This window comes from Manacus vitellinus, unplaced genomic scaffold (assembly GCF_001715985.3).
Source record: "Manacus vitellinus isolate BGI_N305 unplaced genomic scaffold, ASM171598v3 scaffold_0_pilon, whole genome shotgun sequence".
In the NCBI taxonomy this organism is placed as follows: Eukaryota; Metazoa; Chordata; class Aves; order Passeriformes; family Pipridae; genus Manacus; species Manacus vitellinus.
In genome coordinates, this window is record NW_021938789.1 from 9,347,302 (window position 1) to 9,367,661 (window position 20,360).

General features: G+C 38.5%; 1 protein-coding gene across 1 annotated transcript in view; it reads right to left on the bottom strand.

Annotated features, from left to right (window-relative positions):
* The window catches only part of FBXL5 (F-box and leucine rich repeat protein 5), a 37,629-nt gene that overhangs the window by 1,430 nt on the left and 15,839 nt on the right, over positions 1–20,360 (bottom strand). The window contains exons 3-10 of the mRNA XM_018067486.1: positions 19,898–19,993; positions 18,930–19,113; positions 16,602–16,784; positions 14,127–14,252; positions 13,279–13,427; positions 12,999–13,081; positions 10,436–11,158; positions 7,496–7,644 (exon numbers count right to left, since the gene is read on the bottom strand). Coding sequence (XP_017922975.1) covers positions 7,496–7,644; positions 10,436–11,158; positions 12,999–13,081; positions 13,279–13,427; positions 14,127–14,252; positions 16,602–16,784; positions 18,930–19,113; positions 19,898–19,993 — 1,693 coding nt within the window. The remainder of the gene's footprint in view (positions 1–7,495; positions 7,645–10,435; positions 11,159–12,998; positions 13,082–13,278; positions 13,428–14,126; positions 14,253–16,601; positions 16,785–18,929; positions 19,114–19,897; positions 19,994–20,360) is intronic.

Here is a 20,360-nt window from a genome sequence, read left to right on the forward strand (position 1 = left end):
GAAACTGGAAGTGGGTTGCCAAGTTAACTCAAGCAAGCTGGTAAAGACCTAAACAGGACAACCCAAAATTCCCCCTCTTTGTACATGAGACAAGTCAACAAGTAATTTACAGTGTTTTTAATGTATTTAGAAAATACTAACAAAATCTTGTAGTGAATTAGGGCACCGTACCATGTCTGGCTTTTCCCCCCTCCCCCCCCGAAACATTAATTTGAAGTCATAATTAATTTTCAAGAATCTGGTGTCTGAAAATCAGCTTTATGCTTCATGCCACACACCAATGAGCAACACTCTATAAGGTAATTAAGATGTGTGAGACTGAGTAAAACAAACCTGAAACTATAATGAAGGACAATTTTTATAGTATGCAAAATAGTAAACTTTTCATTTGTCAATAAACTCATTTTTCTTTTCAAATCGTTTTATTCACCTCAACTAAATTTTGATCCTCCCAAGTCACTTACGAGCTAGAGTTTGAAAGCTTCTTCGTAAGTCCTTTAGAAAGGAGACTCGGTGCTTCTGAACAGCTGGGTTAGCAGAGCATGTTCTGTGCAGCAGCATTTTCCAAGTCGTAGCTGACCTTCCCCCAGCATTGCCACAGCTAAGCAGCACAGTAGTGATTTTGAAGCAACTGTCACATTTCTAGCAAAATGCTTGTTGACAAAACGTACAGAACCACAACACCCCAAGGAAGGGAACACTCAGTATACTTTGATATTGGTTTCCACCCTTTCCTTGCTCATTTTAAGAATGTTTCTCCTCATGCTCATAACTGGAACACACAAAGTGCCTGCCCAGATCTGACCACTGCTCCATCTAACACTACCCTTCATCACTGGTAACAGCAAGTGTTATCTAGAGAGATGACACAAGCCTATCAAGCACACCTTTTATGTTTTTCCAGCATCCCTAACTATTGTATAGCAGGGACACTGCAGTCCATTTCCTTTAGTATTTGTTTATGGCTTAGTTGTGCATGCGGTTTTTTTAACCCCTTTTTAAACGTGCTGATACTAACTCCTTCCACAATTCCCCAAGGGACCAGGTTCCAGAAGTTCACTACACTGTGCATCTGCTTTAAATCAATCATCTACCTTCTTCATCCACTGTGCCTGAGCTATAACTGCAGAATCTGGAAAGTTACCACTGCACATTCACCTCACCTACTGCTTTCCCAGTTCTGTAAAGTCATCCCCCTTTTCAGCCCTCTCATTCCCAGACTGAAACATTCCAGCCTTTTGAGTCTTCAGTTCCCTAACTTTTTAGTAGACCTCTTCTGTATCTTCAGTAACTCCATTACATACACTCCTCAAGATGGGGAGACCAAAACTTTGCAGTACTCCACATGTGAGTGCCCCAAGGCTTCCAGGGCCGTGCAGCAGCACCTCTATCTTGTTCTTACCACCCTGATGATGCGTAACATTGGTGGGTTTTTTGGCTGCTGCTGCAAACAGGAAAGATCTCAGAATTAGCACCAACAGCTCTCTGAAATCATTATCTCCACGTTGCAACTGCCAGCTCTGAATTCAGTTTCATGCAATCACAGTTTGATTATTCCCAACCACCCAGACATATAATAACACATACAGCTATACTGAAGCACATAAGAAGTCCTGGAAATCATTAGCACCAGTATCATTACCTGAGGACCACTCAGTATCACTCAAAAACTTGGAAATTACTGGGTGCATTTCTTACACCACGACAGCAGTGGAAATGCTGAGTAAGACTAACCTCAGCACAGAACTTTTAGGAGAGGAATGAGGAGAAAGCTGTTGCCCTCCCAGGTTCCTGTCCATCCTGAACAGTGGCCATTTTAAGCCCTTCCCCTTCTTCCTATCCTTTAATTAGCTTTCAGTTTTTAAACTAGTTTTAGAGCAACTTAAAATTTCAAAAACTTTGATACTTCTAAGTAAAAACTGCACCATCTGAAAAGCCTGTATGTTCATTTCCCAATTTATTAGGCACTGAATTACAAATAACATTAAGCACATCACAGTGAAATTTCACCCTTCTTCCCAATGCTGCATTTCTTGCCCCATGTCTCATACCCTAACTGACTGTCCTTTATAGCCTCTGATAAAGAACTCTGATGAAATGAAATATTGAGGGTTCAAACACATCCCCAGAAATCTGTCCCCCTGTATTCTTTCTGTGTATTCTACTGTAGCATATGCAGGCAACTCCCATAATTTGGAGGATATTTTATGCTCTTACTATAACAAGGCAGTAAGTGCCATTACTGGTTGTTTTAACAGTAAGGCTATTTGGTTATGACTTATGTTTTGACATATCAGTTGATCTCCTCCATCAGGTCATTTATCTCCTCTATAAAATACCTGATGCTGCCTAGTTTGCTCTTTTTACATTTCATACAGACAGCAAAATTCAAATGCCTTTGCTTTTCATAGCCACAGACACTGGGTTTGTTTCCCTAACTTTATTTACTACAACTGACCTTTGGCTTCCTAATCTCAGATTTCCCCAGTCTTTGCTACTGACCTCATTTGGGCTAGACTTTGTTTTTGAATTATCTCTGTTTAAACTCAAATGGCCTCTTTAATCTTTCCAAAAAAACCACTCTCTCCTGTTTGCTTTGGACTCTGTATACAAGGTCCCCAATTCTTCTCACCTCACTGATGCACTAGGTTAAGAAATATGGTAACTGCATACAGTGCCTTCTATATTGTCCAGTGTGGTGGTCATTTCAACCTAACAGTGGGGCTGAATCATTTTCATATAATCACAGAATGGTTTGGGTTGAAAGGGACTTTTAAAGGTCATCTAGTTCCAAGCCCCCTGCAATAATCAGGGGCATCTTCAACTCGATCAGGTTGCTCAGAGCCCCATCCAGCCTGCCCCTGGGATGGGGCTCCTACCACTTCCCTAGACAACCTGTTCCAGAGTCTCAGCACCTTCATTTTGCCCATTATTGCTTCTAGCACATCCCAATTAGCGATGCATTGCATCTTGGAGCACACTGCTCCACACAGCAACTTCAGGAACTGTGCATGTTTTGAGGACCAGCTGATGATTTTGATTGAACTCTGCCAATTTTGATGAGCACACAGAGCAAAAAACAAATGGCTGCTTGCAGTGTTAGGTTCTGGTTCACATGATAAAACATCATGGCAGGGAAGAGCCAGATACCATCACCACTGAACTTAACAAGGAGCCCCAAATTTAGTCCTTTAAAACAACATGCAATGGAAGCATGGGGAAGAAACTGCACATGCAGTGGATCATCCAGAGAAGTGTATTTCAAAAGAGTCCCTGTCTTTCTACTAACTGTGAAGGCTTAATGAGTGCAAGCAGTGAAGTGCCTAAATTAAATGTGTTTTGGGCTGGTTCACCTGGGAAAGCAAAGTTAATCAGGTTCTCATCTAACCTGCACAGTCTACATTACTGGTTTAGTTACTTCTAAACTGGATTACGGTAATGTTCTTTGCATGCACATCTGATTACTCAGATGCCTGGGTGACTCAGAATAGACATGAGGTCTGTTTACTCAGGGTGAGCATTATAAACATGTTTAGCAATGTAAGAGAGGAGCAGAGCTATTTGATTACTCCATTTTGTTACATGGACTAGCAGAACTAAACTAAGTCAAAATTTCCTAGAAAGAAGTTTGGCATTTCAGCAAGAATACATGACAGCACAGGCTAAGACTAGGTCTGCCACCACCATATTCCCTCAGTCACTTGTTCTAGTTCTCGCCTGTGGCAGCAGCAATATTCATGTGCATTACAGCAAGAAGGAACCCTGACCCATCTAGAAAAAGGAAAACAAAAAAAAAGGAAAAAAGGTAAAAAAGGAAGCTTACAGCTATCTCAGGTCTTGACTGAGTTTACCAAGTACCCCCACAAAGACTAGTGCTGGCCACAGGAAGGTAGAAAGAATGAGCTGGGAGGAACAAAAAGGAGGGGAGGAGAGAGAATTTCTTTCACAGCAACCACCAGCAAGAGGCTCCATCATGAACACTGAAACTGTATTTGGTAGTAATGTAGCAACAGTAATACATTACAAGTATCACAAGATCACAAAAAAGTGATCAAATCAGGTTTTAAAAATATATAAATATTTATTTTTATAAATATATATAACTTATAAACACATAAATTAGCTTTTAAAAGTATATAGAAGCAATATTCAATTCAAATCTGATTTTACTATCAGCCTTTGGTAAAATTATATTTAACAGACATTTATGAGAGCACCTTGGTTATCTGTAGAACCTAAAGACTGAGACCAAACTCTTGTGATCTAACAACACTCTAATCCCACATAAATCTGCATGCAGTAGTCCATCCATGTTAAAAGAAACTGCTAAGTCTTGGTTCCACTGCTGACAGATCAACTCTGACCAATGACATTCTAAATGCCAGAAGAGTGAATCGTCAGAATCACCACAACTTTATTTCATTTATGCCCTATTTCTTTAATTACAGCACCTGAGAACTACATAATTAAAAAAAAAAAAACTCTAGAAAGTGAATCATACTTGAAAGCTTCGAAGAACTACTGCTGCAGAAATCAGGGAGCCCTACTTTTCTAATCCCAAAGCTGACAGCACTCCAGGCTTTGAAACTGAGAATGCAGTCAGAAGAATGGACACAGCTGGACAAAACAGCCTTAGGAAAATAAAAACTTCTCCGTGGCAAGAGGTAACTCAAACATTAAACTCTTCTTACTGCATTCAGTGTGATCTACAGCCAAATTTGTTTCAGATGTGAAATGAAATCCACCATTAGAAGGGATGTATACTGACTTGTTTTCAGCTGCAGCTGAGGGTTATCTAACTCCAAGTCTCCAGCATTGTGCAAAACATAAGGAGAGATCCTAAACATTATTATGTAAACCAAAAACTGAAGTCAAACTAACAGTAAACATAAATTTGGAACTGCATGCAAATTCATGGTCTCTGCTCACAAAAACTGCACCATGTTACTACCGTGCAACAGCAGTCTAAGACTCAAACCCAACTACCTAACCATAGCTGCTCCACCTTTTTAGTTTTGCACTACTAAAAAAGTAGAGCAGCTATGGTTAGATCAGCACTTGCTGAAAATGCAAAAATTGTAACCAACATGCCAACCAAACAAGTCCAGCAAGCCCTCCACAAAGAAGTTCCAATGAAGATGTGTTTGTGTGTAAGGGGTCCCGTCAGGCTCAGTGTTTATTAAAAAAAAAAAAAAACAAAACTGAAAAGAGGCTGCAGGTAAAAGTAAAGCCCTTATTCACAGGCAGATGACAGTCATATCTTTATTACTTAAAGATGGCTAAATTCCATGCTGTTTGCTCCGTTTTTTGTTCTGCTAGACCAACGGGTTTTCCACCACGATCCCAGAACATGCCTCCTTCCCCGAAAACAATCACTGATAAGCTGGTGGGCAAAGAAAATTATGAAATTATTCTCTACATGCTTACAGGTCAGTAAACTTTGTGCAGCAGTTAGTAATATAATCTATAAATGTGCAAATAAACAAACAGATTCAGATATGGATTGATTTAAATGAAACAGCTTTCCCTACTTGCTTCAGAAATGTCAAATTATATAGAAATAGCTGTTGCAGGAATCCTGCTGCCCACAGGGTGAAATAAGGCACCAGTTTCACACTGAACAGCCCTATGACAATGAAGTTCGATTGAAAATACAAGGAACAGCACCCAGATAAAACTTCAGAGGATCCAGTTACAAAGGTTACTTTCCACTACAGAATTTTGCTTAGAATACCTCTTTTAAGTTTTTATCAACTTCATTCTTAAAGAAAAAAGCCACAAACTTCTGAGATGCCACTATTTCTCAACAGATGTGAGAAGTCAGACCATTACAGCCTCACTGTCCTGTTCATTTCTCTCTATGGGAGAAGCCGTTGATCCAAAGGCCTGCGTGATGCTTTACAGAACCAAGCAGAGCTCACAGGCTCACAGCTTCCAGCAGGCAGTAAAAGGAAGGGAATAAACAGGAAGAGGATCAGGATAACTTTACAGAATAGTTCAAAAATACTCTGTTTAATATAAATAATTTCTTGAGGTTACTGTGGAACAGCCAAGCTTTTAAGTGGTGGACTCACACAGAGATTCGGGCTTTGTAAACTAATACTAAGATGACTGTATTTTAGGGACAAGGAGAGAAACAGAACTGTTTGAATACAAACCAGAAGATCATGTCTAGTATTACTGACAGAAATATAAACAGAGGAAAAGTAGCAAGGAATCAGATGTAAAAGGAAAGGGCTTTTAACTAGTCTTTGAAGAAATCTTTAAACTCAACATAATGCAGGAAGGAGAGTCAGTGAAGGGTTTTTAAAAAAGAAGCCTTAAAATTTTCAGGTTGAAATGAAAGACTATAGAAAACAGATTTCTAAAAGCTGTAGTCTAGATGGAATGGAAGGAAGTAACAAAAGGCAAGTGCCTCAAAACAAACAAAAAAAGCAGTAGTGTCAAAAAAGCGCGTAAAGTCCAAAACTTACGGAAGTAAAATATGATTTAATACTTTCACTTCTAATATTAGGATCCAATCCAAGTGCATTATCTTATATCAATTTCAATGGATTGAATACCCAAATATCAGTACAGGTTTGCTTATAGTATCAAAGCTCTGGCATCTGGTACCCTGGCTGGGACTACATCTCAATATGGATGCAAATTATCGAGTTGGACACCATGAACTACCAGGGAATAGAATTTTTTTTTACACACAATTAGATCTTATAATCAGTTATTATCCTCTTTTCCCCTTGCCTTCTGTTGCACTTACCTGTTTTAAATTCACACATGGAATACAAGTCACACCATGGTTCCCATCTCTAATGCTACGAATGCTTACTGAACCTAACCTAATAGACTGAATTCCAGTGTGGTGAACACTGAAAAGACTTGCAGCATGAATGTGTTTTACACATTTATTGAGATCCTTCTCCAGCTTAGATCCATCTCTAAGTTACTGACTCAAGGAAAAAAAAAATACGTTTTCCATAAGGATGTATGACGGTAGGATCAAAAATATCCTATACCAAAACTAGTGCCATATGAGAGGTCTGTATGGCAAAACACAAGTCATTCCTTTCCTAAAAATCACTGCTCTGGTACTAACTTAATGAAGCCTCCATCTGAGGTTATGACCATAAAGCAAACACACAACTATATGGTTTACAGGGAACATAGGGAGAGGGCAAGTGTGTATTACCAGCTACATGAAGACTTACTTTCTAGCCCCAATTATTTATGCTAAATTAAGTTACAAGACACAGGGACTAAAAATGCTTTCCCAGGTAATATAGAACTGTACTAGTGTCAAGGAAAAAAAAAACCTAAAAGAACAAATGAGGAAAAACTAAGTTGTCATTTCATAATTAATTTGTGAAACTCAGTGCTACACAGCCATTAAAAAAAAAAAAAGTGGGGTTTTAATGGTTGTTTTTGTTTTAAAAAGCATCCTTAAACCAAGCATCACTCCCCAGAAAAGCATCACATCCTCATAAAAAGACATTACCGTTAATGTTGTCACAGTAGTAAAAGTGTTCATCTTTTAGAGAAGGACATGCAGAAACTAAATCCTGCAGGCCTGCACCAGTTACAGTGAGACACCCCGAGAGGTTAAGGTGTTCCAAATGTGGCAGTCCTCCTCCCAGAGTCAATGCCCTGTTGACAGACAGAAGAGACATGTTAAGAGCCCTAGTGCTAGACACAGCACTAGACTGACAAGCACTCCACTACATCACCCAGTCACAGACCTAATTGCACCTTGTAACAAAAAACACACCTCTAATAAACCATGTAAATTTGAATCTGCCAGTTTCTCTACCCTATATAGGGAGATCGCCCTGGAAGCTGCATAACAGATCTGAAAAATGAACTGATTTCTCTAGAAACTAACAATTCCTTCTGACAGACTTAAATGGTTAATCCCTTTTTTATGAATGACAACAGAGACAACCATTTCAAAAAACTACCAAGCCATTCTTCTCCAAAACACCGCTGATTTAGGCAGGTCTTCCTAGGTGATGTATATTCCTCATCTCACCCTAAAAGCATGACATCCCCAAGTTTGGTGCATTACACTTCCCAAAGTTTGACTGTCTTTTTGTTTTGGTTAAAGTTATTTTGGAATCCAAATTTGTGTTTTCCTAGGACTGATGGCAGAGCTTCTCTCTGCCAACACACCTTATTATTTAAGTGGAATTCTCTATTTTTCCTTCAAGTGCAAGAGAATTTGGCTGCTGATGCAACAGGCACATGGATGTACCACACCTGAGCAAATACTCCAAGTTAGCCTGCTCATTTCTCTGGGACCTCACAGAGCAGCCAGCACAAGTTCAAGTAGAAACAAGCTCCCCTACCTGAAAAAAACACCAGGTTTGAATCACCAAACTGCAGATTCAAACCAGGACATAAAACTGGAAATGCCTTCAGAGCATCACTGTACAAGTTTCTCCTGTCAGCAGGCAGAAGTAGAACTGCTGACCACAAAACCACCTATGAGGTAACAACTTTTCTATGAACTTGCAAGTGTTTATATTAGAAGGTTTTATCATCTTTCCCCAGGGACTCCAGCTATCTGGTGACTGCAAGAAGCACTTGTTGCAGCACAGTCACCTTCTAAATACTGTCTTTTACCCTAAAAGCACCAATGGGAAACCAGCAACACAACTAAACTCTCCCCATGACTCAGTGACCACATCTCTTTGGCCCCAGATTACTGAGTCATGAAAAACCAGATCAGTAACAAACAGAACAACCTAACCAGCACCTAAAAAAACTCAGCAGTACTCGTCCACTTCAACACTCAAAGAGCAGCAAGCTCCAACAAAAAGCACAGATATCTGAAGTTCACTCTGAACAAGAGTAACACTAGTGAGTGAAAGAGAGTAGGAAGAACCACTGCAGGAGACATCTGAACAGCTGGTACTAGTGAACATCAAATGGGGACAAAATCTCAGGAGAGACAAATCAATGCCAGCAGGACCTCACACTATTTCTCAATTAACTACAGCAAACAGTATAGGTATGATTGAAGTCTTCCCACTCCCAGAAGCTTTAATTAGCCCTAAGTGCCGCAGCACACCTGAGCAGGCGGCTGCAAGTGCTCCAGCCTCATCCCATTTCAGTATGAAGCAGTAACTCCATTTTTCTGACACAATACAAAGTATCAATGGCAAATATCAAACACAGGAAATTCTGTAACTCTTGAAGCCATCTTAATGTTCAAGTCAAACATTTTATCTCCTCCTTTAAGTGTTATATGAAGTCATATTTAACATGTTCTGCACATACAAAATTATTGTAGGATCATTTGGGTTGGAAAAGACCCTTAAGATCATCAAGTTCAACCATTAACTCAGCACTGCCAAGTCCACCCAAGTGCCATATCTATACATCCTTTAAATACCTCCAGGGATGGTGACTCCACTACTTCCCTGGGCAGTCTCCTCCAAGGCTTGAAAACCCCTTCAGTGAAGAAATTTTTCCTAATACCCAATCTAAACATCCTCTGGCACAACTTGAAGTCAGTTCCTCTTGCTACCTGAGAGAAGAGACCAAGTCTCATCTGGCTACAACCTTCTTTCAGGGCGCTGTAGAGAATGAGAAAGTTGCCCTGAGCCTCCTTTCTCCAGGCTAAACAACCACAGCTCTCCATGAGACTTGTGCTCCAGATCCTTTACCAGCTCCACTGCCCTTCTCTGGACTTGCTTCAGCATCCCAGTGTCTTTCTTGTCATAAAGGGCCCAAAACTGGACACAGTACTCAAGGTGTGGGCTCACCAGTACAGGGGGAAAATGACTGCCCTGGTCCTGCTGGTCACACTATTTCTGACACGAGGCAGGATGCCACTGGCCTTCTTGGCCACCAGAACACGCTGCTGACTCATATTCAGGCACTGTTGACAAGCACTCCCAGGTGCTTTTCCACAGGGCAGTTTTCCAGCCACTCCGCCCCAGCCTGTCTAGGAATGTGCAGGCCCTGGCACTTTGTCTTACTGAACCTCATACAACTGACCTCGTCTGATCAATTCAGTCTGTCCATAAAATATGTCATTATCCAGATAGGTAAACAAGATATTACTCCAGTTTTACAAAGTTTCTAGTGTATTGACAGGTATAATGAAAAAATTGGTGAATCAACATAATTTCCTAATAAAAAATTACTAAAGATCAAATCTATAAGCATTAATACTGCCTAGAACAACAAATTCACAAAAATACTTGACTTCAGAAGACAGATCTAAAAGATTTTATTGTTCTTAAATCTCCAAAAAAAAGCTGGAGTCTAGTACCATAAATATTTTAAGAAGCAAAGACCACTTAAAACTTGCCAGAGTTTCTTCAATAAAAATGTTTCTACTGAAATCAGGCAGATTCACCCCATAATGACCCAACAAATAAAATCAGAAAAAGACATAATGCAGCAAAATAGCTTGAAAATGTCTCCTCACCTGAGAGCACGGTCTGTGATCTGGTAACATCCTGACAGACTGAGAAACTGAAGAACTCGTGCAGTCTCTTCATCTGTTTTTTCACTCCCAGAGTATGCAGAGTCTTTTTTCTCTGACTGTTTAGTCCTTATTGGTTTTTTACACAGTGCAGAGGACTCTGGAAGTGCTCGAATAGTTCTTAGTGCTGTCCCAGCACAACAAAACGAGTGACCGCAGTAAATCAAGTCAGTAGAAGCACAGTGCTGCTGCCACCCTCTAGTCCTTAACCCATAAATGTCTCTACTGTAGCATGATGCAGAACAATTAATGTGGGATGTTGGTTCCATAAGACAAAATCCTTCAACATTTCTGTGTCTCCACTCTGCAGCATCTTCAATGTCAGCTAAATCATCTGCATCCAGCATCCACACATAAGCAGAATTGAAATTTTCTGAGCCGTCAGGTCTAGTCCAATGCTGCTCACTGCCTCCTCCCTCAATGAGGTTTTCATTGCTGATTTCATGCAAACAATTATACTTCTGGTTGGTCTGCAGAGTAATCTCTTTGTTTTTCCACGAAGACTTAGCATTCCTGTTTCTGCAGCTTTTCAGAATACCTCTGGTATAATGAGTTGATATGATACCCAGTGCTCTGGAAATTCTCTCTATAGCCACATCTGTAATTTTTTCACATCCAGACAGATCAAGATGGCGTAGATTTTGACAATAGCCAACTGAAGACCAACTGAAATCAGGAAAAGAAGTGTTTGGTTTGTTGGTGGTTGGGGTTTCTTTAGGTTTTGTTCAGAAATAGTTGTTAAGGCTAAATATACAAGAGTACATTTCACAAGCAAAATACTTATATTAATTCACAGAATATTTAAAGGAACTACCCCAGAATGGTTAGATTTGATACTCCAAGTGCTGTATACATGCCTAGAAAAATTATGCCTAAAGAAATATGAAATCATCATAAATCAGTAACAACCTGTACTTCTCCATATATTGAGACTTAAAAGAAGTCCAAATATGCCACTGAAAAAATTTTTAATAACAGATCAGACTGCAAGCACTGAATACATGGATAACAATTTCCAACTGCATTATACCCAACAGAAGCTATCAGGAGACATCCAAGTGACTAGACACAGTTAAGTTCTCAGAAGGCTGAAAATACTGAACTAGCAAATTTCACTTGCAGCCATCCCCCAAAAAGTACATCTGAGATAATACTTTGAACTGAATCATAGAATCATAGAACCAACTGGATTGGAAAAGACCTCTGAGATCATCAAGTCCAACTCTTGAACCGGCCCAGGCGATGTCAGCAAGTCACGACAGTCGAGCCCGAGAGAGGGAAAATGGACCAGAGGGGATGGAACCGGACGGGGTCATTGAGAGAATATTACAGAGCAGTTGTCATTTCTAGTATTTTGAGTTTCTCAAGCTTCGCTCTTTATACATATTGAATGATCAGAGTACTCAGATCATCCTCCTGTCATTTCCCATTTCTTTCAGGAAGACTAGATGGATTCCTGAAACACATTCTGCGTACAATACTAATTATTCCATAATTAAATAGAGATTAGACGTTTTCCTGTTAACAAAACCTCACTCCTTCAGCCTTATCTTTTCCAAGTGAAATAGAAATTTTATCTACAGTATATTGTTACATTAGCTAAAAAAGTATATAGCTGATTTAACTGATCTTTACCTATCTGTAGGTAATGTTACCTATCATTTACCTTCCATAAGCCATTATTTATATTTACAGCAAGACAAACTCATTTCTGAGTTACAAATTGGAGTGTTGGAAGTACAGATGTATGAGGAGTGGCAAGTAAGGTAAATTTCATTAGATATTGACAAAGGTTCACAAAGATTGATTTCTGAGCCCCAGAAATTCTATAAAGCTATTATTTCAACTGAAACTTCTTGTACAAGCTGTAGAGTGTTGCTACCAGCATCCGCTGGCAAAATTTTCTGTGTTGTTCACATATAAAGCTTGAGAGCACCACATGATGTAAATGCAGAACACCAAAATACCCAGAGTCTCAATACCACAGTAAGACCCATTGGTGCAGGCTCGACATCCGTGCACCATCCTGACATCAGTGACATTTCCGCAAGCTTCAGTAAAACTCAGGAATCTGAAGTCACCACACCTAAGCCTTAAATCTTTGCCTACCATTTGATCAGTGTCTCAAACAGCAGTATTCCAAACACTACCAGCTATATCAGACCAAGAGAATATCTTAATTGAGAGACTCCGTAAAAATCTATGGACAATTTCAAGTTAATTGTTGTTAATATTAGAACAATACACAATTATTGTTATGGATAGCTACACATTGACTGGTACAAAACATCCAGTAGTGAAGACAGAGCATTTTAAATGGCCACTACAAAGTGACAAGTTTCACTTGATGTTTCGCTGATTTGTTACTCTGGTTTAGTTCTCAGTTATGTGGGATTTCTGAATGTGATTTCTGTTTCTTTCTGTATTGGCAACAGACTAAGATATGTCTGGATGTTTCTCCCACCCCTCAATTCATTTTTTTTAAAGGAAACAACAATTATCTAACCTTTCAAATACAGAGTCTGAAATATCAGTTTGAGTGAGATCCAAATATTCCAAGTTGGGGCAAAGCTCCAAGATCTGTCTAACCTGAAAAAGGAAAGGAAAATAATCAGTAAAGACACAAACCAGTAAGGCTGCACACAGCATCAAGAGACAACACGTAAATTAACAGTCTTTTGAATTGCAACCCATGTTCACTAGCCAAGCGTTTTGAACTCAAGCACATCAGTTATTAATTAGGGGCTGCACAGTCAATTATTAAATGCCAGTTTCAAATTACACACCATTTTGCTGGACACTGCAGAACTGTAGGCCAATACCAACGTCTTCACTGAGGAGCCTACTTGCGGGAGGACATGATGAATTAAGCCATGAAGTAAACGTTTTTCCATTTGTGCTATATTAATGGCAAGTGAATCTTCAGCTGCCTCTTCTGCAAAATAAACCCAAAGAGAAAGATTTAAATACGCTTGGAGTCATTTGGAATTCACCTTGTCAACTTATACCCAACAAGTTATTGGAAAACTAAGGAAAGCTTAAAAAGGCACAAGTTTCAGAAAGTATCTTACATCAAACTTTTTCTGAATTCTAGCTCAATGGACTACTTAAGCCTCATCTTTAAAAAGTAGATGTTTATCTTTCTAACAGTCCTTAAGAGTTTAACTCCAACAGCAAGTAAGACCATCACGAGTCTTAAAAGAAAATTACCATTAAAGGACTTCAAGAAGTATTTACTACGGATTACGTATTGCTCAGGGCTGCCTCAGGCAGAGTTCTTTTACAGAAATACTATATTCATAGGGCATTTCATATCCTGTGATATAACAGCTTAAGACCAATTTTAAATTAAACCTAGAATGCATTAGGATGCAAGATGATTCATCCAAACCTCCTGAAGAGATTAAGCCTAGCTTTTACTTCCTTAACTCCAGACACGTCCCCATAGCTCTTGTTTTACTTACTCTCAAGTTTGCTCTATCCTAGATAAATTAATTCCACTCATTAAAAACAGCTGCCTGCTTCTCTCCCACCAACACCCATTCCCCTTTTTTTCCCACTCAGCTCATTTATTTCTTACAGCTACATCATCTTCGGGGAAAAAAAACAATTCACCAAAATCCATTTTACCTACCAGATTCATCTATATCAGCATCTTCATCCCATTCCTGGAAAGCACGACTTTCATCTTTTCTGTTTTTCACCCATTCCTCATCAGGTTCTGTCTCAATATCTGCTGCAGGACCACTATACCAGTCACCTACTCACCCCCATACCCCAAAAAAAGAAGAAAAAAGAAGTTAATCAAAATTTCTCATCACAGCTGAAAACAGCAATGGTTACTTCTCAGTATACTGTGATCTAACTTGAAGACATAAATGAATTTTGCATTCATCTCAACTAAGGCTGCACTGAACCTTGACATAATTCTTTGTCTGATCTATATCTTGAAGCTTCAATATTCCTGGAACAGCTTCAGTACCATCACAGAACTCACAGCCTATTATGCTATTCTGAGACATGCCTGCTGTCCTTATTCGCTTAGTAGAGATCCATATGATCACGAAAATAACAGAAACAATCATGGAATATTTGGATTGTCTAGGTGCTGAAGTTCTTTCTGGCATATAAACTAACCCATCAGCTTGTAGTATAACACTTGGTTGAACTTACCTTCATTTTCCTCTGGAATATCATAATATGCAGTCAACCAGAATGTATTTTATTAGCCTGGTTTTAGTCACTGCACATGACAACTCCAAGATCATGAAACCCAAATTCTGTAAGCACCCTACTTACAACAGCTCCTTAACATATGTTTTATAACACACATATGACTCAAATCATTACACAATAATTTTTTAGAACATCTGGATGAATGTGAAGATCAGCTGGTAGGGCACCCCTTCTCCCCAAGAGTAGCTGCACAGGCATTAATTTACTTCTAGTTTGGGTATATTGCAGTGTTGGGCCCAGGATAAGCATGTTTGCTGCATCCCTCAATAAAGACATGCTCAAAAACAAAACCACCTATTCTACTATCTCATAGCAGAGGACCCCACTCTTCCTAAAGCAAGAAGAGCAACTCCTCTTGAGTAGTGTCTAAAAGAACAAAATTTCTTACATGAGCAACACAACGACAGTGAAATCCTAATTGACCATTAACCAACTGTAAAGGGAAAGGTTTTGGTAAGGTTTGTCATGTTTAACCCATCTTTATAATACATAAAAAGCCTCAGAAGCCCTCTCTGTATTAGGAGGTGGAAAAAGTTAAAAATTCAACTAAGCCTACCTAAAACTAGAATTTTATGTTTTTTCCCTCCCTCTGGTAGTAAATCTCTTTTGAGAAGCTTCCACACAATTTAGAGCACTCCTGCACAAACAACTGTAGTAGTACAGACAGTACGTCATGAGACCAGCTTCCTGTTGTGCCAAAACCAGGTCTAGAAGCACTCACTTTAAGCAGCTGCCAATTTTTTTTATTTTTTGTGCTGCACTGAATTATCAAGCAAACTAGGTTTTAAATGAAAATTGAAGAGTTTGAACTCGAAAACCCCTCTACTTTTGAAGGTCAGGAACCAAATTATTGTCTTCAGTAAGATTTACCCAAACAAAAAATTAATTCAGACCAAAAAGTTATTTAATTCCTCTCTGCCTTATACAGATTTTAGAAGTCATAAAGGTTTGGCCAGAAGGAAGTTTTTAGCCTTTATGTATCTAAAAAACTTCCTCTCTTTAAATCTTAAAGGCAAGTAAAATACTTACTAAACAGCACAGATTGTCTCCTTTTTACTGAAATACAGATATGGCAGCAATTGTGAAGCCTGCAGTGCCATACTCCAGTGATTCTTTAATACTGACATAAATATGGACATAAAGCTACAAATACACTCTGATGACTCGTAACTGGCCTCAATGCAATACAGAATATTTTGTCTATTTGAAAGGGTACTTTTCCAAAGGTCATAACTTCTCAATATGAAATTTTAATTAATAGGAGAATTTCAGGAACAAAAGTTATAAAAAAACACTCAGTCCTTCCTGGAGTAGAATTTATTGAAGTAACATATCTAAAGAATACATAGTAAAAATAACATTCATACAGTTTTAAGTCTGAATATAAAAAGTAAGACTAGATTGTGAGGAAACATCAGAAATCCATTTATTTTAAACTTCCATTCTACAGTTATGTATTCTATTTCTACCTAGTAACCTAATGAAATCATTTTACTGCTAGAGGTGTAACAGCAGTATTTATAACTCAAAACTCCTTAGACTCTTAAACAATTCAGATGTATTAGTGAATATACTTGCTAGCATTCATACAAGCAAACAAACCTCATCAAAACTAAGCAACAGTTTGTATACAAAATCTACTCATGAGTTACAACTAAGACAACTTCTAGTTTCTAAATTCTACAAGATGGAAGTATGTTTTAGGGATTTTTAACATTTAATCAAGTTTCAGGACACCATCCTTGTCAGAAAGGTACACCCAGCATGCTCAGCTGACAGGCTCGTTGTACGTGACAGCCTATTCTAAAATACTCCTTATAGACTGCAAAATGCTGATAATTGATGAGCTTTCAAAAAAATAAATTTAACTTACCTCTGGCCCAGCGAACAGGGTAAAGGTGTTTCCAGAGAGATCCAGTTTTAGCCAACTGTGACCATTCAGTGCTTACTTGACTACACTGACATAACTCTTGGGGGTTAAGGTAACTGAAAATGGTCACCATTACTTCAGGAGGGAGATTAGTAATATTTGTGGTGTGCCCTGTTACTTCAGTTTCTGAAATATAGAAAGTGTGTGTTAAGTGATGCACAGCCTCATAGCTTTAAATAAAAGTAGTGGAACTCACATTTTGACTACGACAATCAAAAAAAGAGTGTCTAAAAATTTTTATCAATTGTTCGGTTAAAGATAAGTATCAGTTTAGCTTTAAAGAGTTTTCACTGTAATAACACCTTGAACAGCAACAATAGCTCAATTTTCTGTTTGCCACTTTCTCAACGGGTTCATTTATTCCAACCGAGACCTCCCAAGGGTTCGAAAAAGCCCCGGACAAAAGTAAATTGCTGCTACTCAGCTACAGGGAGATAAAAGCAGTACCTACTATAAGTTAAATGCTTTAAAAAAAAAATGCCTTCGGTCACAGATGACACATGTACCTGGTTTGCCACATTCCCAGGAAACAGTACCAGCACATGGAACCTACCAGCTGGGACCACTCCCACTGAAAGCACTCAACCTCTCAACCAGGACACAGACAGAAGTCCATGCTCAACCCTTTGCAGCTGTCTCATATTTTATTTCTGACCACTGTAATTATTACTTCAGTGTAGTAACAGCAGGAGGAACCATTTCCAATAGTTCCCTTATCATCATAGTACAAAGAGAGCTGCAAACTATGTAAAGTAACAAATTCACAGCTTTGGTTACTGAGTTTTTTTGTCATTTTAAGAGATTTTTAATGTTTTGTTTCAGGACAATTTCCTTGAGAAAAAATATTTCTAAAAGAGTTTTCAGGAGTCCTTAGAAATAGCAAGTTTCAAAAATTAACAGTTTTACTTTTAGAGTACCTAAGACTTCAAAATCATCAAATTTCTTTTTGCAAAGAAGCTTCAAAAGAGAGCATAATGTAAACTTTATCCCGCAAAAAGCTATTGCTACTTTGGAAATTAAATACAGTTTCACTTGGTGAATCAATATTTATTTGTACACCTAGTGTGTTGCTGCAGGTAAATTACAGAGAATTTTGCATGAAAATGCAGTTTAAACCTGTACAAGAATGCAAGCTGTGTTATTTTCTTCCCTTTTTAAAAAAATGAATGCAAGAGACATACTCTCCTCTAAAACACAACCTTTGCAGAATTACTACTCTCTCAAAACCACTATTCCAGTTAGACTTAACAGCAAGTAATGCCATAGGGCTACTTCTGTCACATTCATCTGTTAAGACTCAACAGTATTTCACAGAATGGACCATGATCTTTTCTGAAGGCTTCACCTAGAGGGCAGAAAATGACCAGTTGAGTAGTTCACAGAAGTCAAGTTTCATTAAAAAAATCTCATTACAGAGTAATTTTTCACATTTTTTCTAAAGAGAACAGCACATCTTATCAACACCACACACAGTTCATGACAGCTTGCTCTACTTACCAGTCTCACATCTCAGTATTACACTTTTGGTACACTAATTCCCCTTCTTTGGGGCATTAACTCTTCTTTGTTAAGAGCAAAAACTGTAAATATCGACAACTTAGACTGATTCAGCAGTCATTAAACAAGCCTGAAGTGTACTTTGGTAATTATCCATTTACTCTAAGTTTCATCAGAAAAGGTAGTTAGAGATGAATGCAAAATAAATACCCACTTTCAGAACACACATTTCATCTGACCTATTCACACGTTTCACAGATTCATTCCCTTGCATTACTCCAGTTTCTTAATGATTCCTGAGAGGCCCAGGGAAGTTAGGTAATGGAGTTGGGAAGGTGAGTTGTTTTTAATTTGAAATATTGTTACTTGGCTAACAATTCTGCGTTATTAAACCATCAACAGAAAAGCTTACAAAGCTATCCTGAACTCCAGGAATGAAATGCAGGGTCTGCAAATAGAAAATATAATTTCAATGGAAGCGTAAAATTAGAAGCTAATTATAATTTCTGTCTGTTTATTGTACCAAATATTAGTATGGGAGGGAAGGGAGCATAAGAAGACAGAGAACAGATAAACAGTGAAGTACTATCTATACAACAACCTGCCAAGAAGCCTGTATCAAACAGTAAAGTTCCTGAAGTTTCAAAACTGGTGTGAAGAAATGCCCATATAAGAACTATTCTATCTACCCATACATAACTTTAGCTATGTCATGGGTGTGGTTTTTTTAGATAAAAACTGCAGTTTGAAAATTACTTTAATTAGATGTTTCACCTTGATCTGCCTTCTCGTCCACAGAATACTTGAAGACCTTCTGAAGCTCTTCTGCTTGATTCCACTTACTAAACCCTCTGAATTCTGCAGCCTCTTTCTGTGAGCAGTGCTGTGCAATTACTTTCTTCTTAATATCTTTTAGTTCTTCATAAGTAAAGTATTCCATCAACATTGGCTGAAAAACCTAAAGCAAAGGAAAAAGGGAAAAAAAATATGGTGCTGACAGACATAACATTACACAGACGTAGCAACACAAAATGTCCAACTTCAATTCTCTCAAAGTAAAACATGTCATACATTAAGTGAAGCTAAGGACAGGACCACGGAAGTTCTGGATTCCAACCCTTTGCTTGCCAACAGATAACTGCACAGTATTAGACAAGCTGTTCATTTGTTTTCCCCACCAGAAAAGGGAAGTGATTAAAGCTGCTCAACCTATGTAACTTACTGAGTACTCACTCGGAAGGCAAAGCAGCAAGGAAGAAAAACATGAGAAAAGACTTCCCTTGGACAGACTTTGGAAGAAGATGCTTCCCAGTTTTTGGATACCCATAAATCATCAGACTGGCAATACTAGTCTGTGTTTCAAATATAGGTCAGAGGCTGTTTGGGAGTGCCAATTTGAGTCATGAAGCACTGGTTTACAGGACCTCTCTTTTTTCAATCAAGTTTTGCTACACATCCCTTTAAATAACTACTTGCTGCAAACAAATCCCAGCCCCAGTGGACTTCTGTTATCAGTTTCTTAAACAATCAGGATTTCATCATAAACTTTCAACACATTCATGGTTTCAGAATGTGTCACTTTCCAGTCAGGGAACTTACAATGACACCATAGTCCTAAATGCAAATTAGCATAGCAACAAAAACAGAGAATTGAAAAAAAAGAACCTCTAAGCCCTTTGTCTCTATTCAGTCATTCCAAATCCCAAAGAAGATCACCAAATCTGAGGAAAATTTTTACCTACCTCCTCTTCCTCTTTCATATGAGGAAGGAAATCCCTGGTAAAGGCTTCCAACCTCTCCTTCAGCTGTTTCGCATAGTTTAGCTGTTCATATTCATTCTGAGAAGAAAGCAAAGATTTAATGATTGTCCAATCTCATCCATTGAAGGACTGAACTGTCAAATAAACTAGTTTCCAAGGAAAGCCCATTATGCCTTCCCCGTGCATGCAGCATGTTTGCTTTATTTCATGTTAAGAATGTGTTTGCTTATGAAGCTGACAGTCCGTACTGGCCCCTTAATAGGCAGAGTAAAGTATTCCCTTCCTGCCTGGTTCCAATTTATTTTGTTAGCACATATGGATTCATTTGTCTAATCCCATTTTTACTTCACAATAAAGACTGAAATATGCCAATCTCACAGTCTCACACAAAGTTCAAAGTAGTAACTGACTAATTTAAGTATTTGCATAGTTTGCATAAGAACTA